This window comes from Cavia porcellus, unplaced genomic scaffold, assembly GCF_034190915.1.
Source record: "Cavia porcellus strain 051 isolate PalLab524CR breed Dunkin Hartley unplaced genomic scaffold, mCavPor4.1 scaffold_13, whole genome shotgun sequence".
Classification (NCBI taxonomy): Eukaryota; Metazoa; Chordata; class Mammalia; order Rodentia; family Caviidae; genus Cavia; species Cavia porcellus.
Genome location: NW_026947496.1, coordinates 19,614,420 through 19,633,491, shown reverse-complemented (window position 1 = coordinate 19,633,491; position 19,072 = coordinate 19,614,420). Strand labels below are relative to the sequence as shown.

Below are 19,072 nucleotides of genomic sequence, written 5' to 3'. Positions count from 1 at the left end.
ACAAAGTTTAAAACATTAACTCTTCAGACACTCGACCACACTCGCATCAGCTTCTGAACTGAGGTGGCTACATGCTAAACTAATAAATTCCTGGCTATCTCATCACTGCAGAGACAACACTGCTAAGTACAACCTTGCGCCAGAGCTCCCCATTAAGGCAGGCAAATTAATGACCAGACCACAAAAGTCGATCTGCAACAGAAACTCCATTCCAGAAGACCTGGAGAACGGGAAAAGCGTGATTAACACTCCTCGGAAGGAATTTCTTGATGATGAACTTGAACTCTGTATAATAAGATTCCACATGCTCACAGACACACTGCTGTCTGCCTTCCCATCCCCGGCGTCCTCTGAGGAAGGGCACCCCTGCCAATACATGCCCTCCTGCCACAGAATGTGGACCCACGTCGCGCGCAGCCACGTGCCACCTGCAGCCCCTGCTCTCTTCCTCTTCCGGGGAGACCTCTGCCACCTCTGCTGGCCTCTTAGCACTTGAAAATGCACAGAAGATCAGCCAACTCCAGGAAGAGACCGATCAGCTCAACAACTTCACACCCACTCAGGAAGAAGAAACTGTTAAATCAGAAATATCACAAGAAAGTGTGTCACCACCCTTCTTTCTTTAAAAAAGGAAGAAGCCTCCCATTTCTTAATGGTGTACATTACCAAGGGTGCATTTATAAATGCTTTTTTGGTTTAACTAGCTGGGAAGGAAAAAAGAAAAATCAGAAGTTTTAGGTCATGCTAGTCTCCATGATTCTGACACAGAATGTTGACAAGAAAACTACAAGAAAGTCAGGAGTGAAGGAAGGGAGTAAAACAGAAGGTAAAGAAGGAAAATATGCCTCCCCCGCAGGCATCAAGTTCCCATAGGAGCCAGGCCCTGGGAAACCAAACCTCTACGCAGTAAATGCTGTGGAAAGATTCCTCCAAAGTCCTGTGAGCACAGCCAAAAGGCACCTGAGCACCCGCAGAAAGTAAATCATCCCATGGTCAAACAAGAATGTCACTAGGCAAGAGGAGCACATGGTTCTCAAACAGGCATGTGAATAGCCTTAACACTTTGCAAGGCCAGGAGAAAATCACGCCATGTGGCTAAAAGAAGCATGGCAGTCAGGCAGGGAGGAAAATCAGGATCTGTCCCTCCTTGAAGGCAAGGCAGGAGCCCTAGAAGTAGAGGGCCCAGTGGTCCACTGCTCAGGGGACACACAGTAGGCTCAGGAGCTGAACTGGTTTCACTATAGTGGTAAACCAGTAACACGGTGTGTGTGCAAGTTTTTCTAACTGGAGCTATTCCAGGACAAATGCAAAGAAAACATTCACAAAAGGAAAAGGATGTAGCAATCTGAAAGTCAGTCAGCTGACACATGGATAACCAACAGGTGCTACACATACAGATTAGACCCAAGCTTTCAGAAAGGAATGAAATAGTTCTACGTGGCACACCTGCATTGCCCACTACTCAACAGGCTAAGGCACGAAGATTTAAAAGCCTAGACCAGCCTGGACAATGTAGCAAGATTCCCAACTCCAAAAATAACATTCTAGGAGGACTACAAATTCAAGCCCAGCTTGGCAACTCAGAGACTTAGGGAAACCCTGTCTCAAAACAAAACAAAACAAAACAAAACAAACTTGAAGATAAAAGAAATATAAAAATGAGGGGCTGGAGATTTAGCTCATTGGCGTAAGTGCCTGCCTGGCAAGTGTGAGGCCATGAGTTTGATCCCTGGTGCAAGAAAGAAAGAAAGAGGATTGGGACATAATTCAGGGGGCTACACCTCAATATTAAAAAAAAAAAAAATTAAACACTGGTACATTCTACAACATAGTGTTTTTGATATTCGCCCCTGTTCCATGCAAGAAAAAGGCCAGCCAGTCACAAAAGGCCACATATGGTTCCACTCATACGAAATATCCAGAAGAAGCAAATCCTCAGAGACAGAAAGATTAGTGGTCGCTTGAGGCTGTGGGAAGTGGGGTGAAATGGGAAACGGCCATCACTAGGTCAGGAATTTCTTTCTGGAGTGATGAAAATGTTCTAAAATTGATCATGGTAATGGCTGCATGACTCTATGAATATACTCAAAACCACAGAATTGTTTAAAAAAGAAATCACATTTGTGTCCAAATTACATAGGAGAAGTAACGAGATGCCCAGAAAGCCCTCTCATCTCGACATAAACTACCACTAACGTGGCCAAAAGAAAACCACAACTGCCCCGAAGAACTGAAATAACTTGGCGATGTGAGAGAACTGAAAAGAAAGGCTACAAGGCTGACACTTTGCCCATGAAGGTGCTAAGGGGATAGGAGTACAGCTCAGTGACAGGGGACATGAAAGCATGCAATTGGGGTGTGCTGGCTCCTGCCTACAGTTCCAGCTACTCAGGAGGCTGAAGCAGGAAGTTAACATGAGCCCAAGCATTCGAGGCCATCCTAGGCAACAAAGACAGACCATGGCATTTCTTAAACACAGCAAAGGTTGTAGCACAGCAGTAGAGCACTTAACAAACATGGGTGAGACCCTGGGGTCATGAGTGAGACCCCAGGATTGAAACGGAGGGTGAGAGTAAGAAACTATACTACTTATGAGATGTAGGAACTTCTGGCACTCAGTAGGGAGGATTATTTGTTGTTGATGGCGGGAAAGAAAGCAGCGAGGCGCTACGCTACAGATTCCTTGAATGACAAAGCAGACTCCAAGGCCTGTGAGCAGGTACCGGTCCAGAGAAACCGGCTGCTGCGTTAGGAGAAGGTGATGTATGGTCTTTATTGGGATGACCTCTTACAACAGGTACCGTTAAGGTCTTCCTTTGTATTAAACAACTGAAAGCAAACAATGTTTGGCTATAAAAGCTTTGCAAATCAAACATAATGGCCTTCCTTGGTAAACTGACTGTTCTTTATAATCATCATTAGTTATATTCCCAAGAGGCTTTGCCTGCTGCACCAATAAATGCTCAAGAGAAATAACATGACAATTTCAGCCAGTCTCACAGACGAAGGAAAGGCAGGGGAAAAAATGCTTCGCTGAATAGAAAATGCGCTTCATCCTGGGGTTATGCCAGTATTAGGTGGAGATGGCATCAGCTAGTTAAGTCAGGGAATGGGAAAAGAGGAGAAAAAACACTATGCTTTAGCTTCAGATACTTTCCAGGGTGACCCTTCCTCTCTGCCTCTCAGGGCGGACTCCGGCTTACCAGGGCCATGAGAAACTGCATTTTATTAGGACCAGAATTCTGACTGATCCCAAGCACGACACAGCACAGCCCAGCGCAGCGCAGCAGTGTTTGGGCGCTCCACAGCTAGCTGAGAACTGTGGGTAACCTGAAACACCGCAAGTCTGCATTCGTATAGAAGTTTCTCTGCGATCGATTGCTGGTATTTATACTGCGCTGGGGCAGAAAAAGTCCAAAACATGGAAAACAAGTCTTCGCCGACCTCTTCAACTCCAAAACTTGGCCCGTGCCTTAGATGTGCCCAGAGCCCAGACTCCGGGACAATCAGACAAGCCAAATGTGTTCCTTATTTAAAGGAGGTTTCCTTTCACTCTGTCAGCCACCTTTCAGATTCCAGCTAAGTTTAAACCACAATGGTTTGGAACCCTAACAGTAGTTTTGAGGATTACAATACAGAATGAGTATCTGAAAACGTTTTTAAGGACACAGCGCACTGACTCATGCGGCAACACCCGCCAACCTCTCCCCTCCAGAGTAACTGGAGTTCAGAAGTTCATTATTAAATCCAGACCCTCTGCGGCCCCCAAACTGTGGAAAGAAGTGACAAGCTGCATCGGCATTCAGAAAGAAATCTGATCTCTGCCACTGGAGGAGGCGATCACCACCAAGGATTACTTTCGTCCACCTTTAAAATTCTTCCAGATTAAAAGTTCTGTACAGTGTCACTGCCAATAACTACTTAAGGAAACTTGCCTTTAATTAAAGTTTCAGGTCAAAAGCTGAAACAACAAATTGCTCAGGCTCAAGCTCTGCTGATTTGAGGACAACTAGTCACTGCCCGTATTTTAATCTGATTTGTCACTTTTCGAAGTTAGAAGCCAAACCTTAGTCAGATAGAAACAAAAATTATGTGTGCCTGGGATAACAGTCTACTGTGTTTTGAAATCCTTTTTTGGACTGATGTGGGGTAATGTAAAATATATAAAATACAGTAAGGCATACTGGTACACACCCATTAACCCCAGCTCTCTGGGAGGTTGAGCAGCACAACTGCAATTTTGAGCCTACCCTAGGCAACTTAGATACTGACTCAAATTATTTACAAAAGGGTTAGGGATGTAGCTTAGTGAGAAGGTCCTGAGTTCAATCCCCAGTATTGAAATCCCCAATATTGGTTACACACACACAACTACAGGCCTTACTTAGTGAAGTAGCTGCGAGGTAGCTAGAACTGAATGTTAAAAATACACTGAAATAATCAGGGTCATGAATAAAATGCCATGTTCTTGTCCACAAGGCTCCAAAACCTCTAAAAGCACAGCAACACACTTTACAGAATCCACATTCCATGATCCTAAAACTGTAAAAAACCAAGTCCACCAGACATGGGCATCTATCAAGGGCAGTGGCCAGTGCAACTGAGAGTCATCTGTCTAAAAGGAATCACACGACATGTATGCAAGGCCAAGTTTTGTGATGTCACAGCTCAAGCAAAGGCACGAAAACCCTTCAACAAAGCAGATGAAAACCATGTGCTACAAATTTAACTGGGAGCCCAGACCATGACTGCTTATTAAAATGCCTTCATTCACGTTGGCTCTTTCATCCTCCAACATCAAGACATTATTGCAAGCTGAAAATAGAACAAACAGGGTTGCAGTGCTCTGGGCAGCCCAAGGATGAGAGAAGGGAGCAGTCGAGGTAAAACTAATGTGCATTAGGTTCCACCTCACCTCTGAAGAGACATCTTGGCTGGAAAATGAAAACGGAGGGTAAACAAGGTCAGCTTTCTTGTCATAGAGACACAAGACCCACCCAGTGCCCACAACCTGATGGGGGAGAGGTTTGTCTGCTCATGGCTTTAGGCCCTTGATGGGCTGGCCCCAAGGCAGAGACACCCAGCCACGAAGTAGAGCAGAGGAACAGTGCCGGAGCCAGGGGCCAAGGTCAAAGTCCTGCAGGTCTTCATGACAGCACACTAACAGGATCCACACAGACTCACTCAGGGGGGCGCCCCAGAGCTCCACCAACATGCGTTCTTAATCCAGCAGAGCTCATCAGTCACAAGCACTCTCCCTTCAAGTCAGAAAACCGAACTCTGCTTTTCTGCCACCTGCAGACATCACTGTATCCTTGTAAACCGGGTTGGGGGAAGTGCAGGGTAGAAAAAAAGGAACAAAACTCCTTCAAACACTGAATTTTACCATAAATCAGAAAGATAAACCAAATCTGGGCGGGAGAAAGAAAGTGCCCAGCACTTATATTTTAATTTCTATCTTCCTTGGGCAACTGGAACACGTTGAAGTCAGCACTGATGCAGAAATATTATTCTCTCTTCAACTTGAAGTTGGAGAATTACAGTCACAAAGACCTGCAGGACTCAAATCACATGGTCTAGCTAGTGACCTTGTATTTGATTCGGCCTCCCAAATGACCTTAAAGGACCAATACTGAGGCTATAATTCTCCCCCATTTTATAGATGAAAAAACTGAAAGGTTAAGTGATTCACCCAAGATCACCAATATGTAGCAGGAAATGGTAGGGCTGGGTAGTCTAATCCCAGCACTCAGGAGGCTGAGGCAGGAGGAGCACTGTGAATTTAAGGCCAGCCTGAATAACTACAGTAAGACCTTGTCACCCCTCCAAAAAAAAAACCAAAATTCACAAATATGTAAACAGAGCCAACATTCTCAACTTCAGTATGACTCCAAAGCCAACACTATGTTCAAGTGTTTTTGCAACTTTGCTCTTAATTAAACTATAAATCCTCCCAGGATGAGGGCAGTATCACACTTTCAAACGCCAAACCAGACGTGGTGGTAACACACCTTGTAATCCCTGCCCTCCAAGAGGCTAAGGTAAGAGACTCCAGCTCAAGCCCAGCATTTGCAACTTAAGTGATTTAGTGAGACACTGTCTCCAAATAAAAAACAAAGTAAAATAGGGCTGGGTTTGGGGGTATAACCCAGTACAAAGACCCTGAACTGGTAACACAAAGGGGCAGGGTGGGGGGTTGGTTTGCATTAGTGTAACTGAAAGCCAAAGCCCACCTTTGGGCTGAAATCACATGGGCAAACAAATGTGACTCTGGGTCATCTTTATTACTTAAGCACTTCCATCACTTCACACAAAAAAAGGAACCCAGTAAATATAAAATATGTAATTGTACAGCTGTACCAGCCCTCACCTTCACTACTGGAGCCCTTCTGACTAATAACACATGGTGTTCTTCAAGCAATTTTGTTTTACAAAGTGCTTTCACATATCTTATCTCATTTAGTTCTAAATGCCCTGAGAGAGGACAAGGAAAGAAAATAGAAACTTAAATAAAACTCAACTGACATCTTTACTACTTGTTACAAGTGCCTCTATTGGTTTTTAAAAGCCGACAAACAAACAAACCCGCTGGCCTAACACGCACTGTGTGTGAACTAATAAATTAGCACGGGCTCTCGCCAAGAAAGAGACGTGGTACAAGGGATCGAAACGGAAACCCAGGTACTTCTGCGTCAGTGATTCTGTGTGAACTGCAAACAAGACACAAAATGTGCTACACAAATAGATCACTCTGTACAACAGCCCTAACCCTGTGGGAAAGCCATCAAGGGGGACACATGAAGGGGACATGTGTCACCCGAGGGCCTGTGACCACTGCAAATAATTGTGTTTTGATAATTTCAGGTCAGATGTAAGTGCAAGTAACAAATAATGAACCCATGTATGTAAAACTATACATCTACAAGTGAATTTGATTTCAATAATTTCGATCTGGTAGGAATGATTTCACATACAGCAAAGTCACTTTCACCAAAGGAAATGCCCAGTGGCTTAATTAGGTATGGGGATTACAGGCGAATTTTATTTCTCCATGAAAATAAGTCACTTAATGCAGTTACCACGATAATGAAGAGGGTATCTATACCTGAAAGGAAGCACATGGCAAGGATGTGTCAAAGACTACACCAGTGGGTGCCTTCTAGCCCTCTTGGGGTGTGCTGGCTGGATTTCATGACCTGGTTTGCCTACACTAAAAATGTGTTATCTGCATCCAGTTGTCAAATAGAACAAGGGAGGTTGAAGCAGGAGGCTCGACAAGTTCCAGGCCAGCCCAGGCAATTTATCAAGATTCTATCCCAGGGGCTGGGGATTTAGCTCAGCGGCATAAGTGCCTGCCTTGCAAGCAGGCAGTCGTTGAGTTCGATCCCTGGTAGCGATAAAAAAGGAAAAAGACCAAAAAAAAAAAAAAAAAAAAAAAAAAAAAAGATTCTATCCCAAAATAAAAAGAAGCTGGAGACCAAGCTCAATACAAATGCAAAGGACCTGGTTTTAATCTCCAATATTGAAAAAAAAATTTTTTTTTCTTTTAATGTTACAGGAGTCAGAAACTCTGATTAGTGAATTCCATATTTTTCTATTAGATCCACGATTCCCTTCCACTACTAGGTAGGTAGTATTTGATATACAACACCAAAAGCTCTAACTCAAGTAGTTCTTGATGGCGTACTATGTGCTGGCTGTTAATACTGACCCACAATGGCTTACAAAAACCAGGCCCTATTCATTTAGGGCTACATAAGGTGGGACACGTAGACAACTGCACCCTAAAAAAGGTGCCATGAGTCTGTGCACCAGAGACACAGTCCTGCTCTGCCCAACTTGAGGAGGGAACAACAGGCCACCCCATAGGTCCCAGAGAAACACTGGCCTCAGGAAATCCATCCACTGCGCAAGGAAAGAACCATGCTCAGAAGTTACAGAGGCTGGACTTGGCTTAATCTGAGGGCCACAAGGACATGATCAGATTCGAAATTTCAAGGACTATTCCCTCAGGACTGACTGTACTTTGAACATCTCGGTTAAACATCTTCATGCCCAGATTCAGCACCAGTAATCTTAATTCTCACCAGGCAAGGTGGCACATGCCTGTGATCACAGCACTCCGGAGGCTGCTGGGTTACATACTGAATTTCAAAAAAAAAAAAAAAAACACCCTCAATCTCCCTCTTCCTAATGAATCACCCAGACAAGTTTGAAAGTCAGGTGTTGGCTGATACAGCAGACATTCAACAACCAATATGGGGTGAGGGTGGAGGCGGAAGTGCGAGGTGGCACTGAATCACCTTCTGCTGTTTAAAGCCTTGCTCTAAATCCCACAGTGGTTCTGCTGCTTGCTCCGGATTTCATTGGATTCCTTTATTTCTGAGTCAGCTAGGAAGGCCGCAGGCAGGCCTGATGTCTCCAAATTGGTGATTTCCAACTGTGTAATAATACCTTGAGCATTTGTGCAGCAGTATGCAGTTTACAAAGTGCTTTCGCATCAAAAATCTCCCTGGCTCTCCCAGCAATGTCTGTAAGGTGCACGGAACAAATTGTCCAAATGAGGAAATAGTTCAACAAGGGTATGCAGCTTGCCCAGGGTCACTCAGCCAGCTTAACACAAAGCCAAACTTTTTTTTTTTCTTTTTCCTTTTATTTTTGGCCTTTTTGAGACATGGTTTCACATGTAGTTCAGGCCGGCCTTGAACTCAACTTTCTAGCCTAGGCTGGTCTCAAACTCAGCAATCCTCATACCTCAGCCTCCTGAGGGTTGGGATAACAGATGTTCGCCACCACCCCCAGCCAGTGGCAATTTAAACTCAGCTCACATTCCCAAGTCTGTCCACTGTTGCGGAACAACCTTGTATATTCAAAATAGGATGCTTGAGACAGATCACAAGTTCAAGCCCAGCCTGAGCAACTCAGTGACTTAGCAAGATTGTCTCAAACCAAAAAACAAAAAAGGACTGGGAATGCAAAGGCCCTGGGTTCCACACCCAATATGCCACACACACACACACACACACACACACACACACACCTGTCCAAACCTGAGGGATTTCATGCCCGAAGCCTATGCACTAGTACTAACAAGGCATATACACAGGGCCAACACTATTAACAGAGTAAGCGTTCATTCAGCCCCCCCTTCCAAACCTATGGGAGGAATAAATGCAAGAAACACACGCTCAGTCCTAATCCCTTCTCATTTCCTCCTGGCACCTGTTTCTGCCCCCACAGGCACCAAAGACTTCAGCAGCTGGCAAAAATGAGAATCAAAAGATAATACACTCAACTATTGTAGCTCAAACCCTCACTCACCAACACGGTGGTTAGGAAATAATAGAGAATGAACCACCCAGATTTTAAGAGAGCAATAAAACAGATGCCAAAAGATCTTCCACAATTTGCAGGCCAAGTTGGTCAACAGAAATAGTTGGGCTGCTGTCCCAGTAAACAAGGGTTGTCTCTTGACAACAGTAGCTTACAACCCATCCCTTGTGGCTCACCCCACCCAATAAATATGCTGCTAGAAACAAACTAGTGTGTGGCCACCAGCACTCTCAAGGCTGAGGCAGGAGGATCTCAGGAGGATTGCTGTTAAGTTCGAGGCCAGCCTGAAATGCACAGTGAAACCCTGTCTCAAAAAGATAGAAACAACCTACTGTGTGTATTCAAAAACACAGTGTAGATGAGGAAACAGCTTATACCAAATACAGAAGGGCAAAATTCTGGCAACCCATTGTTAGTCTTCTAGGATTCACAGTAACCCAACACTGCTGCTGACCATACTTCAACACTCACTAGTCTTCTTCAAGGACTGGGAGAACTTGACAGGAGACCCACAAAATTAGAATTTACACTCCAATGTCAGCCTTTCAGACAGCCCCAACTCTGGTAGGATTCCTGTGCGTGAAAACTGCACCCTGATGACTGTGACTATGAATGATTCCCATTATCAGGCTCTCTCATGAACACATCCAGACAGCGCTTTAACGGATGGCTCAGGCCCTGGAGAGGGCCCAGGGCAACATCTGTGACTTTCTCCAGTCCCCCATGTTCTGTCCTCTAAGCAGCAGTGTCAGGGACAATACAGTAGTGCAAGGCAACATACAGACCCCGCTGTCAACAGCCCTGGGAACCAAACCTGTTCCAGGAAGCAGCGAGAGGTGCAGCCCTCTGGCCACCCAAAGGTGTGGTGGGGACAACTGTAAAGTCACTGAGCACAGGCCAGCCAGTCTCAAGTGTACTAATACCTGGACTCTTCCAACAACTAGTCAAAGAGACAAGCAGCTGGGATAGAGGGGGTAGCTCCTTTTGAAAACAACAGAACCCAGTGTAGTGGCCTACAACAACCCCTGTACTCAGGAGGCTGAGGCAGGAAGATCATTACAAGTTCAATGCAGTAGGCCACCTAATGAGTTCAAGGACAGTCTGAACTGCAAAACATGAGACCCTGTCTCCAAAAACCAAAACAAAACGACAAAAATCATCAACACACAATACAGACTGACACACTTCTGGCTTTCGGAAGCTGACAAAAATCACTCTCACTTCCCCAATTTTCTCAAGGGAAAAGCCTCTCCAAAGGTTGCCAAAAGCCCTTTCGGTGGCCATTTCTCTCCCTCACAGGGCTGCAGGGATGATACATTTTGCCTCTGTCTCATATGAACTAAAAAAACCTCCTCAGGAGGAAACACAGCCTTTAATCATAGCACAGTATCTGTCCATTCACCTTGGGTTTTTCTTCTGTAAAATGGACTCAAAAGCCCCTTTTGTCATGTGAACTCGATATGGAAACCACAATGTGGGCGGTTATTTCAGAACTGACAGGGTCATCTCTTTCCGATGCTGCGTGGACAGCTAACTGAAAGTGTCTTTTCTCCAATCCAGGCACTTCCAGCCAGAGTCTTCAAATAGCACAGAACCCCAAGGGAGATGGGCAGCACCCTCACAACCACAGTGACCTCTGGGGTAAGACCAGCTGCCCAGTATCCACAGGAAGAAACCCAGAGACCTACAGGCCTAGGGATTTCCTGACCACGGCTTCTGGGGCCACACAGCCCCTTCCACCCCAGAGGCCCTGACTTGAGAGTAAGAAAGGCAAAAGCCACCAGCCAGTGACAGCTCAAGAGTCCTGGCAGTGGCAGGCAAGTGCCGCCAGCAGTAAATGGGTCAGCTCCACTTTTTGTGATCGCATCTGCATCAGAACCCAAAGGAAAAACCCTAAATAAAGAGCCTCGTGTTGTCAGTGGACTATGTCCCAAGAACAATTAAAACCTTTAAAATGTGGACTGGGAGTATCACTCAGAGGTACAGCCTAGAGCACAGGAGCACCTGGGTTCCATCCCCAGGGCACCACCAAAATGCAAACAAAAAGGCCTGGCTTTATAACTAAGGCGACCAGTTTTCCTCTCCTGAGATGAAAGAAACCCACAATAATGAATCAATTATAGGAAAGACAACAGATAAACATAAGAAAAAGGGAAGGCCAGAGCTTGGCAAAGTCACTGAGGAGTCAGTAACCCCAGCACCCAGGAGCTTGAGGCATGAGGATCACTGAGTTTGATGCCAGCTTAGACCATATAGGAGTTCAAGGGTGCAAGGTCAACCTAGACTACAGAGTGACATCCCAGCTTAAAACAAAACAGAAAAACACAATAAGTTGGGGACCCACAGGAAAAAGTGGAATTATCTACAGAATAAAATACACACATATGTTTATTTCAAACTATGAAACATCCAATTTTCATTATGCAGTGAATTTAAAGGCTTGAAATGGAAGGCATCAGCAATAAAGTTGCCAGGTCACATAACACAAGCTCCTGAATTCCATGAGTGAGGTATAAAATCTCATCTTTCTGCACCCTGCCATCCAGTTACTTACCAACTCTAAAAAGTAACACAAATCACTCCAAGAGGTTAAGACTAAACTTGATCCACATTTTACCTATGCTTCATGGCATAAATTAGTGACATCCACATTATGGGTGGGAATTAAAACTAAATACATTTGGAAGTGAGATCAAAGGTGACAGGGACCAGAAGTTAGCCAGTTCATGGAAACAAGTTCGTTAGGTAGGGAAAAAGAAGAAAAACCCACATTAAAAAAAAAGGGGGGAGGGGCCGCTGGGGATTTAGCTCAGCGGCATAAGTACCTGCCTTGCAAGCAGGCGGTCGTGAGTTTGATCCCCGGTACCAATAAAAATGAAAAAGACAAAAAAAAAAAAAAAAGATAACCACAGCATTTTAACTTAAGTACACAAATGCACTTTCAGTTGCTAATCTTTTCATTCGGGGTCATGGTTGCATTTCTAAGTACGCCTCTTCTGTGACTTGCAGAGCAACGTGTGCAGAATCCACAGAATCTTTTACCTGTGATAACTTTTTTTTTTTTTAAATAACTGACTTTTACCAAGACTTCAATGTATTTTTCACAGAAACCCACTCTTTTCACACTCATTTCAAGGCTTACATAATATTTAATTGTAATTACAATAATAAGTCCTACTGGAAAAACCAGACTTGGGAACAAACAACTGATACTTGGCAAGGCTTCTGGGTGGGAGCCAAAGGGAACAGGGGCACACCCCAGAGCTGCCCACTGGCCAGAGCCACTGCTGGGGCATCTGCCAGCGCTTTTGGTGCTCAAGGGCAAGTGGGTTGGACTGGCAGGAGCTGAGTTGGGAAGGCAGACACTGCAATCCTTCATAGGAGAGGGCCTGAAACATGAGGGATTAGCGCAATGCAACCAGAATAGTAAAATCAGGGGTCTAGCTCCTCCTGGCATCCTGGTGAAAAATACTCCTAAGTTCAGCTTTCACCAAGTATTTATGCGCTAGGCTTATGATTTTCCTCTTGTCTTCTTGGAAAGGCTATAGAACAATTCTGTGAATGTAACAGACATTATTGCAAATAGTCTTTTCATTCTCATGGAAGAAACTTTAGCTTTTGAGCAGGGTATATTTTAACACTGGAGTAATTTCCAAAGTAGCTGATCATCAATTGCCTTAACCCAAAGGGCTGAGGTCTAACCAACTGTAAGGAAAAATATTCATTATACTCTTAAGTACAAAAGATTCCAGCTGGTTATTTGAACCAGTGGCAAAGATAAGCCAGGTTAACAACCCAAGTTGGGCAGCTGGACTACTTAGGCATTCTATTTTTCATTTTAAATTTTAGTGACAAACTTTGAACCTGATTTGTACCCTCTCCTCTGTTAAATTGCATCCGCCTTCACTCAATATGAAAGTGGAAAAAGTAGCCAGGCATGAGAGTAAATGCCTATAATCCCAGTATTCTCTGTAGTGGAGGCAAAAGTACGGCAAACTGGAGCCCAATTGGGCAACTCAGTGACTTCAAAACACAAAGGGGTGGATACAGATCAGTGGAAAGGCCCTGGGTTCAATTCGTAGTACTGCAAAGAGAAAAGGGCAAAGTTTTCCACTACTAGAAACAAGAACAAAAGTCATCCAAATGCCCCCAGGAAATGAAAAATGTGGCAATTAAATAACCTATGTACGTGCATTCTTTCCCCCAAATCAGCAAAAGAAAATCTCATTGTACAATTTTTTGTAAGAGGAAAGAATAAAAAACAAGAAGCTACAAATGCAAATTCTTTACATTAGCATAACCCTTCCTACTCTTTTACTCTTTATGACTGTATGGCAGGCAGTACAGCAACTTCTGCTTTTCAGTATGATTGAGGTATACATCGTTTTTTTAATCACACTGTACTTTTAAATCAGGAAAACTAAATACTTCAAAACTTACAGCCTAGTGGCAAAATTCTGCTTGAACAGCCCTAGAAATCAAACGGGTAATTTGTTTTCATGCTAACTTCATGATTCAGATCTTTCTGTGGCAGAAAATTTATTTGAAGCTAATATCTGCGACAACACTAAAACCAAATTGTTGTAAAGTCTGGATATCCCCTTATTCTAAGAATAGCCAGCAGAGTGATAAAAACGGCAGAAAATATTCATCGGGCAAAACATGCAACTGTTTTACTGTCCAAGTGGACTGGAGCTCGAAAAGACAAATATTCCTAGTTGTTTAAGGTGCTGAGTCGTGCCAACACAGTTAAGCCAGAACTATATTCCAATTTATGAGTTTTTCAAAGACGTCATTTAGTAAAAAATATATCATGGGCCTGGTGGTGCACACTTGTAATCCCTGTGCACTCAGGAGGCTGAAACAGGAGGATTGCAGTTCAAGGTCAGCAAGACCTTGTCTCAAAAAAAGAAATACAATAATTTCTCCCAAAGCCTAGCAGCCACAAACACACCTCCAAACTGTGCTTTGCTAATGCAGTAAGTAAACTAAATGCCAACTCGACAGGCAGGTAAGGCTTTTAAGACCAATCGCAGGCAATGAGATGGTGCAGCCTTCTACCAGTTCTGCATAAGGCTGCCCAACTTAAAAAGGAGCCGTCTGTTTTACATCTTTCACCCACACAACCATCTCGGAGCCTTAGCAAAGTGACAAGGCAGGTATTACTTTTCCCGTTTTAACGAAAGCGAGCAGTGGCAGGCAAAGTGTGAGCCACTGGTTCGGTTGGAAAGAATGAAGCACAGAACACCCTTGAGACTCAACAATCTTAAGTAAAAAGTCTTCCCTCACCCGGGACCTCAACAAGCAAAGACCTGACAGCTCCAAGAGGGCTCGCCACCCTGTAACCTCAGGCTTCCAGAAAAAGCAACAGCTGCTGCTGGGCGGTATCCCCCTTAAACGAGAAACATGCCACATCCTTGCCAAGACACTCCGGACACGACCTAAAATGACAAAGTGGCCAACTGCACCACACGGTCCGCCCACAAAGCAAAGGCTTCCGCGAATACAGTTTCCCGGTCGTCATTAGCTCAGGCTAGGGCATCACAGTAGCCGGGCAGTCACGGTAGTAAATGCAACCGCAGCAGGAGACCTGGAACTGACGTGAAAACATTCCAGCAGAAGCGAGGTGCCTCCCAGCTCCCCACCCGCCCAGTGGCATCAGCACGAGGGCTGGTGGCACCGGTCGGGGGACCAAAGGTTGCCCAGCGCTCACCTGGAGGGACGCGCCGCACTCCGGCGCGGAAGGCAGGGGCTGGGTCCATCCTCCTCCTCCTCCTCCGCCCCCGCCGCGCCGCTCCCGCCCCCGCGGCCCCGCCGCGCCTGGAACCTCCCGCCTGGCTTCTGACGTCACGGAGGAGGGGAAGGTTCCACCCGGGCCCGTCCCTTTGTGACGTCACAATGACAACAGACCGCGGCCGCTCCCCGCCTGGAACGGGGAGCCGCGGGGGGCGGAGGGAGCCCAAGAGGGCGGGGGCTCGGGGGCGCGGCGGGGAGGCCGGGGGGCGGGGAGGGGGCGCGCTGACGTTTCGCCGGCTTAACCTGTTGCTCAGAGACCGCGCCGGAGCCGGCGGGCAGGGCCGCCGGAGCCGGCCGGGCCGCCGCCGCCATGCTCCGCCGTGCGCGCGGCGGGGGCGCCCTCTGCAGCTGTGCTCCGCGCGCCCCCTCCTGACACGCCCCCGCGCGCCGCCGCTCCCCTCCCGCGGGCCCCGTCGCCCCCGCGCCCCACCCACGCGCCCGCCCGCCAGCCAGCCGGAGAGCACAGGCAGCCCCGGGCGCCGGAGCCCCGAGTCCGCCCCCTACAGGCCATACGCGCGCGCCCGCCCGGCCCGGCCAAGCCCGCCGCGACCCCCCGCGCGCCCTCCCCGCCGCGGTCGCCGCCGACTCGAACACGCGGGGGACCCGGGCTCCGCTCCAGCAGAAGGAACTCGTGCCCTGCCTTCCGAGGCCAACGCCGGCAAAGAGCTCGCGCCCGGACGCCGGAGCTCGACGCGACCCCCGAGCCACCAGCAACAAAAAAAACCCACCCCGCTCAGCTCTGCAACTTAACGAGGTCCGGGACAGGAGGGGGGCAGTTCTTGTCCAAGTTCTACCCCATTTGCTTTGTGGCTGCATCCGAAACAGACTTGCCGGGGGAAGGTATCCACACTCAGAGGCAAGGTTGTCCCCGTGCAGTTTGTGCAGCCCGAGTTGAAACGAGTCCATTGCTTTCTACCCAGCCCTCTGCAATGCGGATGTATTTTAATTCTTAAATTCCTTCTGGAACAGCTTTTTAAGTTGAGCTTGATTATTTAACCTTGCATTTCTTTCACAGTTGAAGTTTACATATCAAGATTAGGGATCGGCCCTCCAGAACAGGCATTCAGCTTTTCCATTAAATGTATTTTTTACAAAACCACTGCCCCGGAGGTCATCTCCCATTACACACTCCACACAGATCAGAAAGGGAAAATATTAACACCAATTTGTCGACTCGAGTTAAATAAAACTTTCTTGTAACGTTTCATTATTCCTTATGTATGCTCATTTGGCCTTTTTCGGGGGCGGGGGGGGGATGAGTTCTTTGCTTTAAAGCATGCAGCTAATCACCGATCACTCGAGAGCGTATTTGGTTAATCCCTCGGTCCCCCTCTTTGCTCCCTCCCCCCAAACTTAAAAAAAGGCACCACACACAAAACAAAAACACTCACTATGCCAATCAAAACGTAGATGTACTATGCACAAAACAAATTTAACTATTCCAGACCACTTAAATCTCAGAATAATCACCTAATTTCAAGAGCCCGGTTAAATTATTTGTAGTCACTTATATATGCATTCACATACATACTTAGAAACATTAGCCATAGTGTGTGCCTTTTCCCCAAAAACTGCAAACTATGAATTAAACAAAACCAGCCTCCTTATTAAAGTCAATCCCAACAAATGCATTCGCTGTAACATGATTCCCAACTGGTTTATGTAGCAAACCAGATAAGCCCAAACGACCACATACATAAAATTTGATGTACCAATGCAAGAAGATCGCCATATCGGACCCTCAATTGAAACTTAAAGGGGTTCCAACACACGCCTTACACGACGTTCCCAATAACATTAGCAATAATAATAGGCTCATTTGCATGCAAAGTGCAATACGGGACCAAATCCGCCCGAGAATGCAGTTTAGTTACATTACGACAGCCACCCCTTACCCCAAGCTCCACCAAAATCCCTTGCCTTTCATCTAAAACTAGATTATGGTTGTGTCATTCGAGGTCAATTTATTCACTCGAGATATCTCTACACAAATCTGTTTTTTCAACCAAACTAGGCAGACACGACTTTGCCTGAAAAGCCCTCTTTCAGAAAAGAAAGAAACAGCCTTACCGGACGCTGTGTTTAAAACCCTTCAGCTGCAGAATTATCTATAAACTTGACATTCACAGCCATTGCTTAAAACTGCAAGTCAAAGGATGTGTTGTTAGGAGCACTTACGTATTTCTTGTGAATGATATTCCTCTTGGGTCTTTCCTTGCTCATTCTGAGATCCAAATGCTGATTGCAAAAGGGGACAATTGCTTCATGAATTTAAAGCCGTCAGAAATTTGCAAAAAAATATCCTGGTGGTTTTTATTGTTGGTGGTGGTGGTTGATCTTGTAATCCGACTTTTCTTCCTCTTTCCCCAAAGCCAGATTCGCCTTGAAATAAATCCGAAATTGGGAAGGAAAAAAAAAGAAACAAGAGCCAAAGACGAACGAAGCAAACAAAAAAATTCACTTTAGTAAAACACTCATAATGGAAAATTTCCCCCGAAACACATACAACACAAAAAAAAAGAAAAAAAAAAACCGACGCCCTTCACTCCCCCCCTTTTTTCCTCCAAAAACTACATCAGCGAAACGTGAAGGTCCTTAGTGTCTGATCTGTAGTTACATCTTGGAAAAGAAAAGGGAAAGATAAATAAAAAACGTTGGAAGTCACGTTTGTGCTGCAGCAGCAGTGCGAGAAGAGTCAACTCCAGCGGCGGCGGCGGCGGCGGAGCACCACGGCGAGGGCTCGCCGAGTCTCTTTTTTCCAAGCGCCCTGACCAATGAGAGAGAGGCTATCCTGCCCAACTTTAAATGGACTCTGCTTTTATACAAGTTAGGGCTCCTCGGCTAATTCCCCGCCGCACACCAGCCGAAAACTCCCACAGCTCAGCCACCGGGGGCCTGCCCATCCCGGCGCCCACAGCTCCTGGCACAGTCAGGAGAGTTCCCGCAGCCCTGTGGGGTAGACACCCGAAAGCCCTTCACAGACACTTCCCGGACACGTCCTCCCAGATCGCTCCCACGCCGAGTTCACGCGCGGAATTGAGAGAGTCTCCCTAGCTCAATGCATGGCACGCTCCGTCGCTCCACCTCAGCCCCTTTCCCCTGCTAGCCGCTCACCCCAAAGCCGCCAGACGCGACCCCCAACCTCTGCCCTCGTGCCTACCTGCAGCCAGGCAGCCGGGGACCAATGCCCCAGGTCGCCTGGCCCCGGGGAGAGCCTCCTATTCCCGGGGCACCTTAGAATGGTCCCCTTGATCTTCTGGAAGTTGTAGTCCCCCGACTACAAAATGGCTATGGCCACGGGTGCCAGAAACTACAATTCCCAGCGTGCCCTGCGGGGTCTGTCACTCAAAATCCCCCCTTCACCCCTTCTACTCCCCGCCTCCTCCCCCTCGTCGACCCTGCCAACAAACGCTTGGACGTGTCCCGCGTGCGACACCGCGAGAGGCTGGCTCGGGATTGGCCGGCGGAGCGTGTGGTCCGCGAGCTAGGAACTCCCCGCGCCGGCTCGGCCCAGCCCGCACCCCGCCCCCACCCGCGGCGCGAACCGCCTGTGGAATCGAGGAACCGCGCGGCGTGCGGCGGGGACGCGGGGGCTCCCGGAGCGCTGCGGGGGGCGGCGCGGGGGCGGGGAGCCCATGCTGAGGAAACTGGGCTGCGCACCAGGAGGAATCCTGGCCCGCGGCTTCTGCCGGCGGCCGGTGTCACCTCAGGACAGCGCCTCCTGTGCTGGCACCCGGCGCGCCGCGGGCGGCCGGGGTGGCTCGAGGTCACCGCGTCCCGTGGCTGCTCAGGTCTCCACGCGCACGGCGGCCAGGGAAGGCCACCCGGCCCTGGCCCGGCTAGCGGCCCTACTCGCCCCCGCGCACCTCGGGCCACGGGACGTCCCTGGTGACCCGGGAGCCAATGACCCCCGGGCGTCCACGGCCTGGGACGGCCGCGAGCG

General features: G+C 47.3%; 1 protein-coding gene across 1 annotated transcript in view; it reads right to left on the bottom strand.

Moving 5' to 3' along the window:
• Positions 1–17,935, bottom strand: part of Jarid2 (jumonji and AT-rich interaction domain containing 2) — a 226,800-nt gene extending 208,865 nt beyond the window's left edge. Inside the window, exon 1 of the mRNA XM_003468848.5 lies at positions 17,308–17,935. Within this exon, the coding sequence (XP_003468896.3) occupies positions 17,308–17,352 (45 nt within the window). The 5' untranslated portion in view covers positions 17,353–17,935. The remainder of the gene's footprint in view (positions 1–17,307) is intronic.
• Positions 17,936–19,072: the final 1,137 nt, after the last annotated feature.